The 15,195-nt window shown below is 41.1% G+C and overlaps 1 protein-coding gene across 5 annotated transcripts in view; it reads left to right on the plus strand.

The window, feature by feature from the left end:
• The window catches only part of LOC140730291 (fasciculation and elongation protein zeta-2-like), a 123,605-nt gene that overhangs the window by 86,231 nt on the left and 22,179 nt on the right, over window positions 1-15,195 (plus strand). For all 5 annotated transcript variants that reach the window (XM_073050504.1, XM_073050503.1, XM_073050501.1 and 2 more), the window contains exon 5: window positions 9,373-9,641. In XM_073050504.1, the coding sequence (XP_072906605.1) occupies window positions 9,373-9,641 (269 nt within the window). The remainder of the gene's footprint in view (window positions 1-9,372; window positions 9,642-15,195) is intronic.

Raw genomic sequence — 15,195 nt, forward strand, 5'->3', positions numbered from 1 at the left:
TGCAAGTTTTGTTCTGTGGTTCTCTTTTCCCCATTAGTTTGATTTTCATTATTAGAAATTTGAAGAAAAATTTACAATATTTTTAAACTGAGCAGAATCGTTTTGTTTTAAGTTCAAAAGTTGCAAATGCCACTCTTATAGGTCAGGTGTGGAGGAATGATGGCTTCAAGTGGAATTCCATTGGATATTTGGACGTTTCCTTTTGATGCTAGTTTAGTTTGGATAGTTGACTGGCTTCTCGCATTTGCAATACTTAAACAGCTCCTTGCTGCTAGAGACAGATTTATTGACCTACTTGAGATTGAGTTTATGAGCTTGGTGCCAAAATGAGGGAACTGAATTTATAAATTTGAATTTCTGCTGTAAGATGCCGCTCCACACAAAATGAACTAAGCAGCTGTTAAAGGTTTTGATGCAAATGGAATATGATGGAATATGATACCTGGATAAAGCAAGGTATATATAAAATTGAAGTATTTTAAGTTCTTTTTTCCCCAGATATTTAGATGTTCTAAATTTCATGGATCCCAACAGAGGGTTTCAATAGATTCAAATGCTTTTAAACAATTAATTTTTCTAAAATTTTTGTCTTTCAAATTTTAGATCATTTGCTGAATGTTTGTAGATATCTTCCTGAAATCCCATAAAATATTCCTGAATAGTATTCCAGGAATTTCAGAATCATTGTTATGGAGCTTTGAATATTTTGTTCATCTTCTGGAGAATGACATATGGTTTTCTAAATCACCAATGGTTAACTGGCTTGTCACCAGCATTTGCTTCTTCTATGAGGCAAGCTAATAAAAGCAAAAATAATAATTAATCTTCACATTTAAATTATGTGGGGATTTCACTAGATGCAATACTTATCATCATGAAGCACATGGCTCCAGATCCTTTCAAAAGATCATAGGATTTTATTGTTGCATGAAATGCATTCAAATGTTCTTTAAGCACACCACACAGTGTTTAATAGCTCTCCTCAGAAGGAAGCCAGATACAGTTGCATTGGAATGGACCCAGTTACAACTGTAATCCTGTATAAAATGTTGTTAGTAGTTGGAGACTGGCTTTAGCTTTAATTTCAAGTGCATATACAGGGTGTTATGTTGTCATAGAAACATAGGAAACCTACAGCATAATACAGGCCCTTCGGCCCTCAAAGCTGTGTCGAACATGTCCTTACCTTAGAGATTACCAACGCTTACCCATAGCCCTCTATTTTTCTAAGCTTCATATACCTATCCAGGAGTCTCTTAAAAGACCCTATCGTTTCCACCTCCACCACCGCCGCCGGCAGCTCATTCCATGGACTCACCACTCTGTGTAAAAAAAAAACACAAAAAAAACTTACCCCTGACATCTCCTCTGTACCTAATCTCAAGCACCTTAAAACTATGCCCTCGCATGCCAGCCATTTCAGCCCTGGGAAAATGCCTCTGACTATCCACATTATCAATACCTCTCATCATCTTGTACACCTCTGTCAGGTCACCTTTCATCCTCCGTTGCTCTAAGGAGAAAAGGCCGACTTCACTCAACCTATTCTCATAAGGCATGCTCCCCAATCCAGGCAACATCCTTGTAGATCTCCTCTGCACCCTTTATATGAATTCCACGTCCTTCCTGTAGTGAGGCAACCAGAATTGAGCACAGTACTCCAAGTGGGATCTGACCAGGGTCCTTTGTAGCTGCAACATTACCTCTCGGCTCTTAAACTCAATCCCACGGTTGATGAAGGCCAATGCACCGTATGCCCTTCTTAATCAGAGTCAACCTGCGCAGCAGCTTTGAGAACCCTATGGCCTCGGACTCCAAGATCCCTCTGATCCTCCACACTGCCAAGAGTCTTACCATTAATACTATATTCTGCCATCATATTTGACCCACCAAAATGAACCACCTCACACTTATCTGGGTTGAACTTCCATCTGTCATTTCTCAGTCCAGTTTTGCATCCTATCAATGTCTCACTGTAACCTCTGACAGCCCTCCACACTATCCACAACACCCCCAACCTTTGTGCCATCAACAAATTTACTAACCCATCCTTCCACTTCCTCATCCAGGTCATTTATAAAAATCACAAAGAGTAGGGGTCCCAGAACAGATCCCTGAGACACACCACTGGTCACCAATCTCCAGGCAGAATATGACCCGTCTACAACCACTCTTTGCCTTCTGTGGGCAAGCCAGTTCTGGATCCACAAAACAATGTCCCTTTAGATCCCATGCCTCCTTACTTTCTCAATAAACCTTGCATGGGGTACCTTATCAAATGCCTTGCTGAAATCCATATACACTACATCTACGGCTCTACCTTCTTCAATGTATTTAGTCACATCCTCAAAAAAAATCAGTCAGGCTCGTAAGGCATGCCCTGCCTATGACAAAGCCATGCTGACTATTCCTAATCATATTATCCCTCTGCAAATGTTCATAAATCCTGCCGCCCAGGATCTTCTCCATCAACTTACCAACCACTGAAGTAAGACTCACTGGCCTATAATTTCCTGGGCTATCTCTACCCCCTTTCTTGAATAATGGAACAATATTTGCGACCCTCCAATCCTCCGGAACCTCTCCCGTCCTCATTGATGATGCAAAGATCATCGCCAGATGCTCAGCAATCTCCTCCCTCACTTCCCACAGCAGCCAGGGGTACATCCCATCCGGTCCCAGTGACTTAACCAACTTGATGCTTTCCAAAAGCTCCAGCATATCCTCTTCCTTGATATCTACATGTTCAAGTTTTTCAGTTGGCTGCAAGTCATCCCTACAATCGCCATGATCCTTTTCCGTAGTGAATACTGAAGCAAAGTATTCATTAAGTATCTGAAAAAAATATTCTCTTGTCCAAGAAAAAGTATTCTAGTACTGCCAAATGTAAAAGAACTGCAACACACACAAAATGCTGGTAGAACACAGCAGGCCAGGCAGCATCTATCGTCAGACGAAGGGTCTCGGCCCGAAACGTCAGCAGTGCTTCTCCCTATAGATGCTGCCTGGCCTGCTGCGTTCCACTAGCATTTTGTGTGTGTTGCTTGAATTTCCAGCATCTGCAGATTTCCTCGTGTTTGCTTTGTAAAAGAACTGCTTTGTTTTTGTTCATAGCTATCACATGGCTGTTCCTTAAATTTGCAAAGTTTGAGCATAATTTGCAGCTTATGCAAAGCTATGATTTGGTGCTTGGTGGCTTTAGAATGTATATACCAATCTGCTCTTTTCCATACCTGACACTTGGGAAGCAGTTGTTGTTTCAAAGTTCAAAGAAAATTTTATTATCTAAGTATAAAATGTCACCATGTATTGCTGCTGCTTTTCACAGCATATTAGTGAATGTGAGTAGTGGTTTCCTGACACATTTGCACAATTTGCAAGTGAATTTCACATTCTTGTGTATTAATCACAGCAGAAGATTTGCCCTGGAAGAATGCAATACAAAGTCTAGTTTGATTTTAGAAGGCATTTCTGTAGGGTGGTACCACATGTCTCAGCCTTTCCATGATGAATTATTTTTGAAGTTTGGTGAATTTTATTCAGAACATTGTGTCATGGGCAAGAAGGGTAATTTTGGCCCAGGACTCCAGGATTATTGTATCTGCTGCTCTCTGTTATAGCTCCTTATTAGGTAAGTTTGACCAAATATTTTGAATCATTTCCCAGGCAGATGCCATCCAATCTGTTAGTCTGAAGCAAATCAGGCATCTTTCGTCACCACTTGTTAAATAAAAGATAAATATTATTATAATCAGATATTCATTGGGATGAGTTACTCATGAGCTCCCTTCGGTGTTACAGGAGCAGCAAAGTTACCAAAAATCTCTGATTCCTGGTTCCATCACCTACATCCAGCCAAATAATACATGGATAATATTAAAGGTGTTCATTCCCGCGGATCTTAGTAAATATTGTGAAATAGGGTCAACACAAATATTGTTTAAAATACAATGCAAATTATTGTATTCAATGGTTAACTTTTTAGAAAGGAAGTGAGAAGGGATTTTGCTTGACATTTTGAAAATCTATGTAAAACACTACTATTTAATTGTGCCTCAGATAAAGAAAGGGTACTCTCAGTTATACTTATTAAATTATAGAGTGGTGGTTGGCATCCTTGAACTACAGTTTTCAGTAGTCAGGCAGAGATGTGAAAGGCATACATCTTCTGTTTTGTAGATGAAAAGAAATGAATAAAAATGCTGCACAGGGAAATAAAGGATGTGCATTTTGTTCAAAAGGAGTGCGATTTGTGTTGTGGAATTATTTGTGCACTCTGAGGGCAAATGCCATTTTATTTAATTTTTAAATCACATAAATGTTCCTGTGTGCTTGCCGAATGCAAAATCCAATGAAATGTCCATCACTGGTCAAATGAATGAGTGAACTTTTCTCATTCTGCTGTACATTTTGATTTGTGGCTAGCCAGTTAATTGAGAATCATATTTGTTCTTAGATTACACTGGACAACAAAGATTTGGCTTCCTGAATACCTTTAGGTGTATCTTATGAATTTTGGGCTACTGATCATGAAAATCACCATGAAATTTCCCTATCATGCACCATTTAAAAAAAATAAACTTATGTTTATTATTTCAATTCATAATTCAAGTCAATTAAAATGTTGCCTACAATGTAAGCTGGAAAGTTTCCTATCTTGTCCAGGCATGCTTGGACATGCTTAGGCGGCGTGGCTGCTGCATGGCAGGACAGGTTTTAGTATTAATTATTGGGTTCAGGACTGTAAGGATGGAATTTGCTATCACCAGGCACAAAAAATTCTAAGAAGGATTTTGATATTTGAGGTAGATGCAAGATTTGAGGTAGATTTCAATCGAAGCAAGAGGCTGAGAGTGGAAGACTGAAGGCATTGCGGAGAGAAGGTCGTTTTTCTTTAACAGCTCAGGGAAAAGAGGCTAGACTGCGCAGGCGCGTGACGTAGTGTGCCAAAGTTTAAAAGAAAGACCACCATATACAGCGGCCATTGTTGGAGTGGACTGAGTCGGAGTGGGACGGCTTTGGCTCAGTCAGGCTTCGGCGAGAAACAGGCAGAGGCGAGGGTAGGTTCTGGTAAGTTTCTATTTTTCTTTTTTTTTGTTCAGACTAGAGAATATGCCAGGTAGGATGTTGGAATGCTCCTCTTGCAGGATGTGGGAAGTCAGGGAGACCTCCGGTGTCCCTGACAACGATACCTGCAAGAAGTGCATCCAGCTGCAGCTCCTAACAGACTGCGTTAGCGAGCTGGAGCAGGAGCTAGATGACCTCCAGATCATTCAGGAGACTGAGCAGTTTATAGATAGTAGCTTCCGGGAGGTAGTGACACCTAAGGAACAGGGCACAGGTAATTGGGTTACCGTCAGGTGAGGGAAGGGGAAAGGGCAGGTAGTGCAGGGTTCCCCTGTGGCCATTCCCCTCCAAAACAGGTATACCGATTTGGATATTGTTGGGGGGATGGCTTACCTGGGATAAGCTGTGGCAGCCGGATCTCCGGCACTGAGTCTGGTTCTGCAGTGCAGAAGGGAGGGAGGAAGAAGAGCAGAGCGGTAGTGATAGGGAACTCCATAGTCAGGTACAGATAGCAGATTCTGTGGTCGTGACAGAGACTCCCGGATGGTTTGTTGCCTCCTGGGTGCCAGGGTCAGGGATGTCTCTGGTCGTGTGCACAGCATTCTGAGGTGGGAGGGTGATCAGCCAGATGTCATGGTACACATCGGTACCAATGACATAGGTAGAAAGAGTCAGGAGGTCCTGAAGAGTGAGTACAGAGAGCTTGGTAGGAAGTTGAAAATCAGGACCTCGAGGGTAGTAATGTCTGGATTGCTGCCTGTACCACGTGCCAGTGAGGGTAAGAGTAGGATGCTCTGGCAGATGAACACGTGGCTGAGAAACTGGTGTAGGGGGCTGGGTTTCAGATTTCTAAATCATTGGGACCTCTTCTGGGGCAGGTGGGACCTGTACAAGAGAGACGGGTTACACCTGAACTACAAGGGAACCAATATACTTGCAGGGAGGTTTGCTAGTGTTATTGGGGAGGGTTTAAACTAGATTTGCAGTGGGATGGGAACCAGAGTGCCAGAGTAGATAGTGGAACGGGGGTAAAAATAAATTATGTTAGTAGTTCATGCAAAGTCACAAATAGTAAGGCTGTGTGTGGTGGTAATAATCTTCTGAGGTGTGTATATTTCAATGTGAGAAAGGCAGATGAGCTGAGGGCCTGGATTGACACATGGAATTATGACATCATAGCCATTACTGAAACTTGGCTACAGGAGGGGCAGGACTGGCAGCTCAATGTTCCAGGGTTCCAATGCTTCAGACATGATAGAGGCAGAGGGATGAAGGGTGGGGGGGGGGGGGTGACTTTGCTAGTCAGGGAAAATATTACAGCAGTGCTTTGGCAGGACAGATTAGAGGGCTTGTCTACTGAGGCCATATGGGAGGAGCTGAGAAACAGGAGAGGTATGACCACATTAATAGGGTTGTATAATAGACCACCCAATAGTCAGCGAGAATTGGAGGAGCAAATCTGCAGAGAGGTAACAGACAACTGCAGGAGACAGAAATTTGTGATAGTAGGGGTTTTTAATTTTCCACACATTGGTTGGGACTCCCATACTGTTAAAGGTCTAGATGGGTTAGAGTTTGTGAAATGTGTTCAGGAAAGTTTTCTAAATCAATATATAGATGTACCAACTAGGGAGGATGGAATATTAGATCTCCTATTAGGAAATGAGTTAGGGCAGGTGATGGAAGTGTGTGTAGGGGAACACTTAGGTTCCAGTGATCGTAACACCATTAGTTTCAACTTGATCATGGATAAAGACAGATCTGGTCCTCGGGTTGAAGTTCTGAACTGGAAAAAGGCCAAATTTGAAGAAATGAGAAAGGATCTAAAAAGCGTAAATTGGGACAGGTTGTTCTCTTGCAAGGATGTGATTGGTAAGTGGGAGGCCTTCAAAGGAGAAATTTTGAGAGTGCAGAGTTTGTATGTTCCTGTCAGGATTAAAGGCAAAATGAATAAGAATAAGGAATCTTGGTTCTCTAGGGATATTGGAACTCTGATAAAGAAGAAGAGAGAGATGTATAACATGTATAGGCAACAGGGAGGAAATAAGATGCTTGAGGAGTATAAAAAGAGTAAGAAAATAAGTAAACCATGTATACCAGGTAAATGGTAGGACACTGAGGAGTGTAGAAGGAAATCAGGAGGGCTAAAAGAAGACATGAGGTTGCTTTAGCAGTCAGGGTGAAGGATAATCCTAAGAGCTTCTACAGGTATGTTAAGAGCAAAAGGATAGTAAGGGATAAAATTGGTCCTCTTGAAGATCAAAGTGGTCGGTTATGTATGGAACCAAAAGAAATGGGAGCGATATTAAATGGGGTTTTTCCATCTGCATTTACTAAGGAAACTGAAATGGAGTCTATGGAAACAAGGCAAGCGAGTAGGGAGGTCATGGAACTTATACAGATTAAAGAGGAGGAGGTGCTTGCTGTCTTGAGGCAAATCAGAGTAGATAAATCCCCAAGACCTGACAGGGTATTTCCTTGGACCTTGAAGGAGACTAGTGTTGAAATTGCAGGGGCCCTGGCAGGATTATTTAAAATGTCGATAACCACGGGTCAGATGCTGGAGGACTGGAGGATAGCTCATGTAGTTCCGTTGTTTAAAAAAGGCTCAAAAAGTAAGCCGGGAAATTATAGGCTGGTAAATTTGACATTGGTAGTAGGTCAATTATTGGAAGGAGTACTAAGAGATAGGATCTACAAGTATTTGGATAGACAGGGACTTATTAGAAACAGTCAGCATGGCTTTGTGCTTGGTAGGTCATGTTTAACCAATCTATTAGAGTTTTTCGAGGAAGTTACCAGGAAAGTGGTTGAAGGGAAGGCAGTGGATGTTGTATACATGGACTTCAGTAAGGCCTTTGACAAGGTCTCACATGGGAGGTTAGTTAGGAAGATTCAGTCACTAAGTATACATGGAGAGGTAGTAAATTGGATTAGACATTGGCACAATGGAAGAAGCCAGAGAGTGGTAGTGGAGGATTGCTACTCTGAGTGGAGGCCTGTGACTTGTGGTGTGCCACAGGGATCAGTGCTGGGTCCATTGTTATTTGTCATCTATATCAATGATCTGGATGATAATGTGGCAAATTGGATCAGCAAATTTGCTGATGATACAAAGATTGGAGGTGTAGTGGACAATGAGGAAGGTTTTCAAAACTTGCAGAGGGATTTGGACCAGTTGGAGGAATGGGCTGAAAAATGGCAGATGGAGTTTAATGTGGACAAGTGTGAGGTATTGTACTTCAGAAGGTCAAACCAAGGTAGAACATACAAAGTAAATGGTAGGACAGTAGAGCAGAGGGATCTGGGAGTACAGATACATAATCAGTGGGAGTAGGCAAAAAAATGGTTCGGCACAGCCAAAAAGGGCCAAAAGGCCTTTTTCTGTGCTGTAATGTTCTATGGTTCTATACTTCCTAGAATAACTGATGCCAAAATTAAGGAAAGCATTTTTGTTGGTCCACAAATCAAACAGGTAATCAATGACAGACAATTTGATGAATTTCTAGTGGGACTGGAGAAAATCACATGGAAGGCATTCAAAGAAGTTGTTGAAATTTTTCTCGGCACCTACAGGGCACCAAACTGCATGCAGCTGGTTGAAAGCATGCTTCAAGCATATAAAACCATGAAATGCAACATGTCACTAAAGATTCATTTTCTGCATTCCCATTTAGACTTCTTACCTGCAAATCTTGGTGCTGTTAGTGATGAGCATGGTGAAAGGTTTCACCAGGACATTGTGGTCATGGAGAAGAGATACCAGGGCAACTGGAATCCATCAATGCTGGTGAATTATTGTTGGACACTTAAGCGAGAAGCATCAGAAACTGAGTGCAAATGAAAATCATTAACAGAATATTTTTGACTTAGTTGAACTATTGCAAAGCATCAGCATCACTATGCAATTAAACACATTAGATTCAATAAAAGTTAATTTGTTGTTTCTCCAAATTTATGTGATACAAGTAGTCAAATTATATTTGTGTTCATCTTCAAGCAGTCTATCATAAACAAAAGAAAATGAGGAAGCAACGCTTCTGAAAAAAATTGTCCAATGTATCAGTATGTTGTGAGGTAATGGAATTGATATTTAGATTAAAGTTTGTAACCTTTTCCTTGTTTTTATTTGTGTCTGCAAATATGCATTGCTCAAAAAAAGATGTGATTATCCAGATGCTTATTTTTTGTCATTTGGTGATGCACAAATTATTAAATATTTGATTCCATGAACTGCCACCAAATTCTTGTTTATCGTGCATTCAGTTTAGCCTCTCAGCTGTTGTATTCAACATTTTATTTCAGGTGTGAAGCGATTGCCTATGGCTGAATTAAATGAGCTTTTGGAGGAGATTGAGAGTGCAATCAAAGACTATTCAGAGGAGCTGATTCAGCAGCTAGCTTTACGTGATGAGCTGGAGTTTGAAAAAGAGGTGAAAAACAGCTTCATTTCCATACTCATTGAGGTTCAAAACAAACAGAAAGAGCACAGGGAAACCATGAAGAAAAAGAAGAAACAGAAGAACGGAAGCCCACAAAATGGAAAGCAAGAGAAAGGTCACATGCCAGGAACGGTGAGTCATGGCTGGACCAGCAGAGGAGCAAATCTTCTGGCATAATCTGTGATGAATTTGTGATTATCTTATGCAAAATATTAAGCCAACACACTATTTTTCAGAGTATTGAAGCATCCGTATTCAATTTGTGGAAAAATGTTATTGAGGGACAAAATTATAAAGGGATGCTGTTTCATCAGTCAGCATTATGAGGAAGCATTGCTTTACTGTAGCATGTAATAGAAGAGTATTCTGCGGCGAAAGATCTGGACTGTCGCTTGAGATGAGAATGGGGGAGGGGCAGGGGGAAATGCAGTAATTTAAAATTTCATGGCTGTAAAACTGATCTAGTCACAGGGGACTTTGAGCTGTCCTATTAGTTGACTGGAGGCTGTCAGAGATGCACTTTCAGACATTGCCTCCAACAGATTAATAATGAGAACAGGGGATAGAAATATAACTGAGCATTTTTTGATGTTGCTTTTATCCAGTACTCTCATTATTTCAGCTTCTATTTAGTGCTGCAACACAAATATTTTTTAGAATGTCCAGTTCCCACATAATATGATTTGCGACATCAGATGAATTACCTTTAATGTTTTGAGAATGCTAGGCTGACATTTAAAGAGATTAAAGTTATTTCCAGGACCAGAACTTGAATCAAATGATTTTTTTTTGATCATTCAGGGAATACCGACTGTTTCTAGTGGGTGTCATGCCAAATTGTGTGGAATTTTCCCTGTTAACACTGCATGATAATGAAGTTGACTATGAATAGGGTTATTCATCCTGAATCATTTAAAGTCTGATTATAAAATCTCATTTTCTTGTGGTGGACTTTCCTCTGTTATTATATAGATTAACATTACAGAATTTATACAGGCCTTTTGTTACAACTTAATTGAAGACTAAGAAAGGAAACCAGTGCCCATATACAATTTTCTCCTATTGAGCAAATTCAGTAGATTAACATGTCAAAGGAACATGCTGGAGAAACTGCAAGGTTTGTTTTGAAGGAGGAGAGAGAATTTCATAACAGTAGACCTGTACATGAGAACATCACTACATCCCTACATCAAAGTAAGGGTTAGACAGATTAGCTTGTAGTTCTTTCCTACCTTTTATGTGAAAATGTTTCTAAATTGATTTGTAATTATGCCTTGCAGCTACACTACTTACCAGAGAGATCTTTTAAGTTTATATTTTACAGTTAGAATTCTATTATCTACATTCCTTGATAGATATTGCCCCCATGTAGATGCTCCTGTCTGGTTTGACATAAATAGAGCAGAAGTAGGCCATTCAGCCCATGAGAACTGACAAAATTAATTTGACCAAGGCCAGCAGGTCTAAATGATTGCACTTCCTGGCAATAAATTTAATTGAAATTTCAACTTCAAGAAAAAATTTTTTTTTGCTTTGTGATATCTCACATCTAGCTCAAGTTAAATTGTTGTTCAGTTGTCAATCAATCATACATGAACACCCATGATTACAGCCAAATGAAACAGCACTATTCCAGGGCTAAGGTGCAAGACACAGTACCAACAATCATATGCAGCAAAAAGCACATTTAGCACATATAAGATAGCAAGCACATATAAGATGGTGGTAAAATGCAGACGCACAAAAAAATAGTCCAAGTCCCTGAGTTCATGAATGTTTCAGCAGTCTGCAGTCAAATACTGAGGGCTGAATGAATGCCGGGGGCAACACTGACTCCATCATGGATATCAGACTCCGATGGAGTGTCTGACTCCAACACTTACCCTGAATGGCTGCAAACAGGCGACACCGCAGAGTGAGGCTTAGTCCTTACTATAACCGAGACCGTGCAGCTCCCTTGCCATTCGTCAATAAACCAATGAATTGGAGGTGCAGCATTCTATACCACTGATCTCCAACAAAGTCTTGCAATCACAAGGAAAGTGACTAAGACATAATTACTCACTGTTTGACTACGCATCTCCTTGAGGCACCAATGCTTCTCTGTAGCAGGCAGCATCATGATCTGCACCAACTCCAGCTCCTTCATTTTTCCTGACAGTGAGCAACTCATTGATGATGTGGTCCTGCAGTACTTTAAGTTCTTAATATCCAGCAGGCTTTCAATCATAAAAAAAATGTTTAAAGAAGACAATAACAACTTTGCTGACCACCATTCAGGGCCCCAAACAGTCTTTCCAAGTAAGGCAGCATGACCCCAGCGAGTCTGCTGTGGTCAACTACTGTAGCTGGTGCTCCCAGTGTGGCCTCCTCTACATCACTGAGACTTGAAGTAGATTGGGGGATGGTTCTGTCCAGCACCTTTGCTCCCATTGCAACAAGCAGAATTTCTTTGTGGCCAACCATTTTAATTCCTGTCACCAATTGTAATTGACATATTGGTCATGGCCTTCTGTATTGCCACGATGAGGCCACTCTCAGGTTCAAACTTCAATACAACTCTTAGATTCATCTTCTTATAGGCATCCACAAAACAAAGAAACACAATAGAATCCACAAAAAAACCACACACACACCAAAGACTACCAGACATCCAATATACAAAAGAGGACAAATCATTCAAATAGTTTAAAAAAAATGTAAACAAATAACACATAGAGTATAAGCTACAGAGTCCCCATAAGTGAGTCAATGGACTGCAAAGTCAGTTCAGTGGCTGAGGCGAATGGAGCCAATCCAGGAGGCTGATGGCTGCAAGGCAATAAGTGCTCCCGAATCTGGCAGTGTGGGACCCAATACTGTGTTGGAGGAGCAAAATCTCACATTCCATCTGGGTAGCCTCCAACCTAAAGGCATGAACATCGATTTCTCTCTAATTTCCATTAATTTCTCCCCTCCCTCTCCTCTTTTTCGTTTCAGAATCAGAATCCTTTATTATAACCAAGTATGAGGACACATACAGGGAATCTGATGCTGGTTTCCCTGAGCTCTCTCTGTACAGAATTAAAAGCAAACAAAACAATAGTGCAAATAATCATAAACTCTATACAATGAGGTCCACCTCATTGAATGTATAGGTGGACTTGATTTATAATAAACTAAAATTCAAGTGTTCATAAGACTGATAGCATACGGAAAGAAACTGTTCTTGTACCTATTTGTCCTGGCATACAGTGATCTAAAGCGCCTACCAGAAGGAAGGAGTTGGAACAGGTGATGTCCAGGGTGTGATGGGTCTACAATAATGCTGCTTGCTCGCTTCCTGACTCTAGATGCATATAAGTCCTGGATTGAGGGCAGCTTCGCACCAATAATCCTTTCCGCAGCCCTGATGGTTCTTTGGAGTCTATCCTTGTCTTGTTTGGTAGCTGGTCCAAACCAGACAGTGATGGACGAACAGAGAACAGACTGGATTAGTCCTGAATAGAATTGAATCAGTAGCTCCTGAGGCAGGTTGTACTTCCTGAGTTGACGTAGGAAATACAATCTCTGCTGAGCCTTTTTGATAAGAGTGTCCAAGTTGGGTGTCCACTTCAGGTCCTGGAAGATTGTGACACCCAGAAATCTGAAGGTCTCCACAGCAGACACAATACTGTTGAGAATAGTGACTGGGGGGGAGTATTGGGGAGCTCCTCCTGAAGTCCACTGTCATCTCCACAGTCTTGAGCGTATATAGCTCCAGATTGTTCTGACCACACCAGAGGGCCAGCCGTTCATCCTCCCGTCTGTATGCAGACTCATCACCGTCTCAGATAAGGCCAATGACAATTGTGTTGTCTGCAAACTTCAGGAGTTTAACAGATGGATCCTGTGAGGTGCAGTCATTAGTGTAAAGGGAGAAGAGCAGTGGGGAGAGCACACAACCCTGGGGGGGGCACCGGTACTGATTGTCCGGGTGCTAGAGATGATGCTCCCCAGCCTCACTTTCATTCCCTATTCTGCCCCTTCTCTTGTCTTTCATGTCCCTCTGGTGCCCTCCTCCTTCCCTATTTTCCATGGTCCACTGTCTCCTATCAGATTCCTTCTCCAGCCCTGTACTGTTTCTACCTATCACCTTGCAGCTTCTCTTTTCTCCTGCCTCCTCACCCACTTACCTTCCCCCTCTCCTGGCGGCTTCTTTTCAGTCCTGAGGAAGGAAGAGTCTCGGCCTGAAACCTCAACTGTTTATTCCCCTGTTTAGATGCCTGCCTGCTGAGTTCCTCCAGCATTTTGTGTGTATCTAGCAATAGCTTTGATACATGACTTCCTCTCCAGTGTTTTCCAGCACTAAGAACAAGGTGTACGATCCTGTCATTATAAGTGATTTACAAATCCTTCGTTTATATGTGTGAGTTTAACTTTAAATACACAAAATATTTTGATGTGTACAGAAATAATAAAACTACTGCTGAGGTGAGATCAAAATTGTTGTTATCTCCTTTTATTTTTTTATCCTACATGACCCTAACATGCATCACTATTTTTCCTTTTTTGTGAATTAGAGTTTGCTATCTAATCATTGTTTGATACTGTTGGTCCCTGTAGTTAGATAGATAGATAGATAGATACTTTATTCATCCCCATGGGGAAATTCAACTTTTTTTCCAATGTCCCATCCACTTGTTGTAGCAAAACTAATTACATACAATACTTAACTCAGTAAAAAATATGATATGCATCTAAATCACTATCTCAAAAAGCATTAATAATAGCTTTTAAAAAGTTCTTAAGTCCTGGCGGTAGAATTGTAAAGCCTAATGGCATTGGGGAGTATTGACCTCTTCATCCTGTCTGAGGAGCATTGCATCGATAGTAACCTGTCGCTGAAACTGCTTCTCTGTCTCTGGATGGTGCTATGTAGAGGATGTTCAGAGTTATCCATAATTGACCGTAGCCTACTCAGCGCCCTTCGCTCAGCTACCGATGTTAAACTCACCAGTACTTTGCCCACGACAGAGCCCGCCTTCCTTACCAGCTTATTAAGACGTGAGGCGTCCCTCTTCTTAATGCTTCCTCCCCAACACGCCACTACAAAGAAGAGGGCGCTCTCCACAACTGACCTATAGAACATCTTCAGCATCTCACTACAGACATTGAATGACGCCAACCTTCTTAGGAAGTACAGTCGACTCTGTGCCTTCCTGCACAAGGCATCTGTGTTGGCATTATATTAATCATTTATTTTATTTTAGTTTTATCTTATTTATTTATTTTAGTTTGTCATTTATATTAATAATATGGATGAGAATGTGGGTGGGATCAAAAGTTTGCAACAGAATCTAGATCAACTGAGAAAATAGGCCAAGAAATGGTGAATGGAATTGAGCTCAGATTTAAGTGCAAAGTAATTCATTTTGGGAAGTTAAACCAGGGCAGAGCACACACAGTGAATGACAGGGCCCTGGGGGGTGTTGCAGAACGCAGAGAACTAGGGGTACAAACACATAGTTCTCTGAAAGTTGTGACACATTTACACAAGGTGGTAAGGAAGGCAAACCATTAGTTGGGGCACTGAATACCACAAATAGGAAGTCATAACTGTTTAATACGTTAGTGAGACTGCAGCTGTATTATAATGTGCAGTTCTAGTCGCCATACTATAGGAAGGATAAGATTAAGCTAGAAAGGATGCAGGAAAGATTCATAA

This window comes from Hemitrygon akajei, chromosome 7, assembly GCF_048418815.1.
Source record: "Hemitrygon akajei chromosome 7, sHemAka1.3, whole genome shotgun sequence".
In the NCBI taxonomy this organism is placed as follows: Eukaryota; Metazoa; Chordata; class Chondrichthyes; order Myliobatiformes; family Dasyatidae; genus Hemitrygon; species Hemitrygon akajei.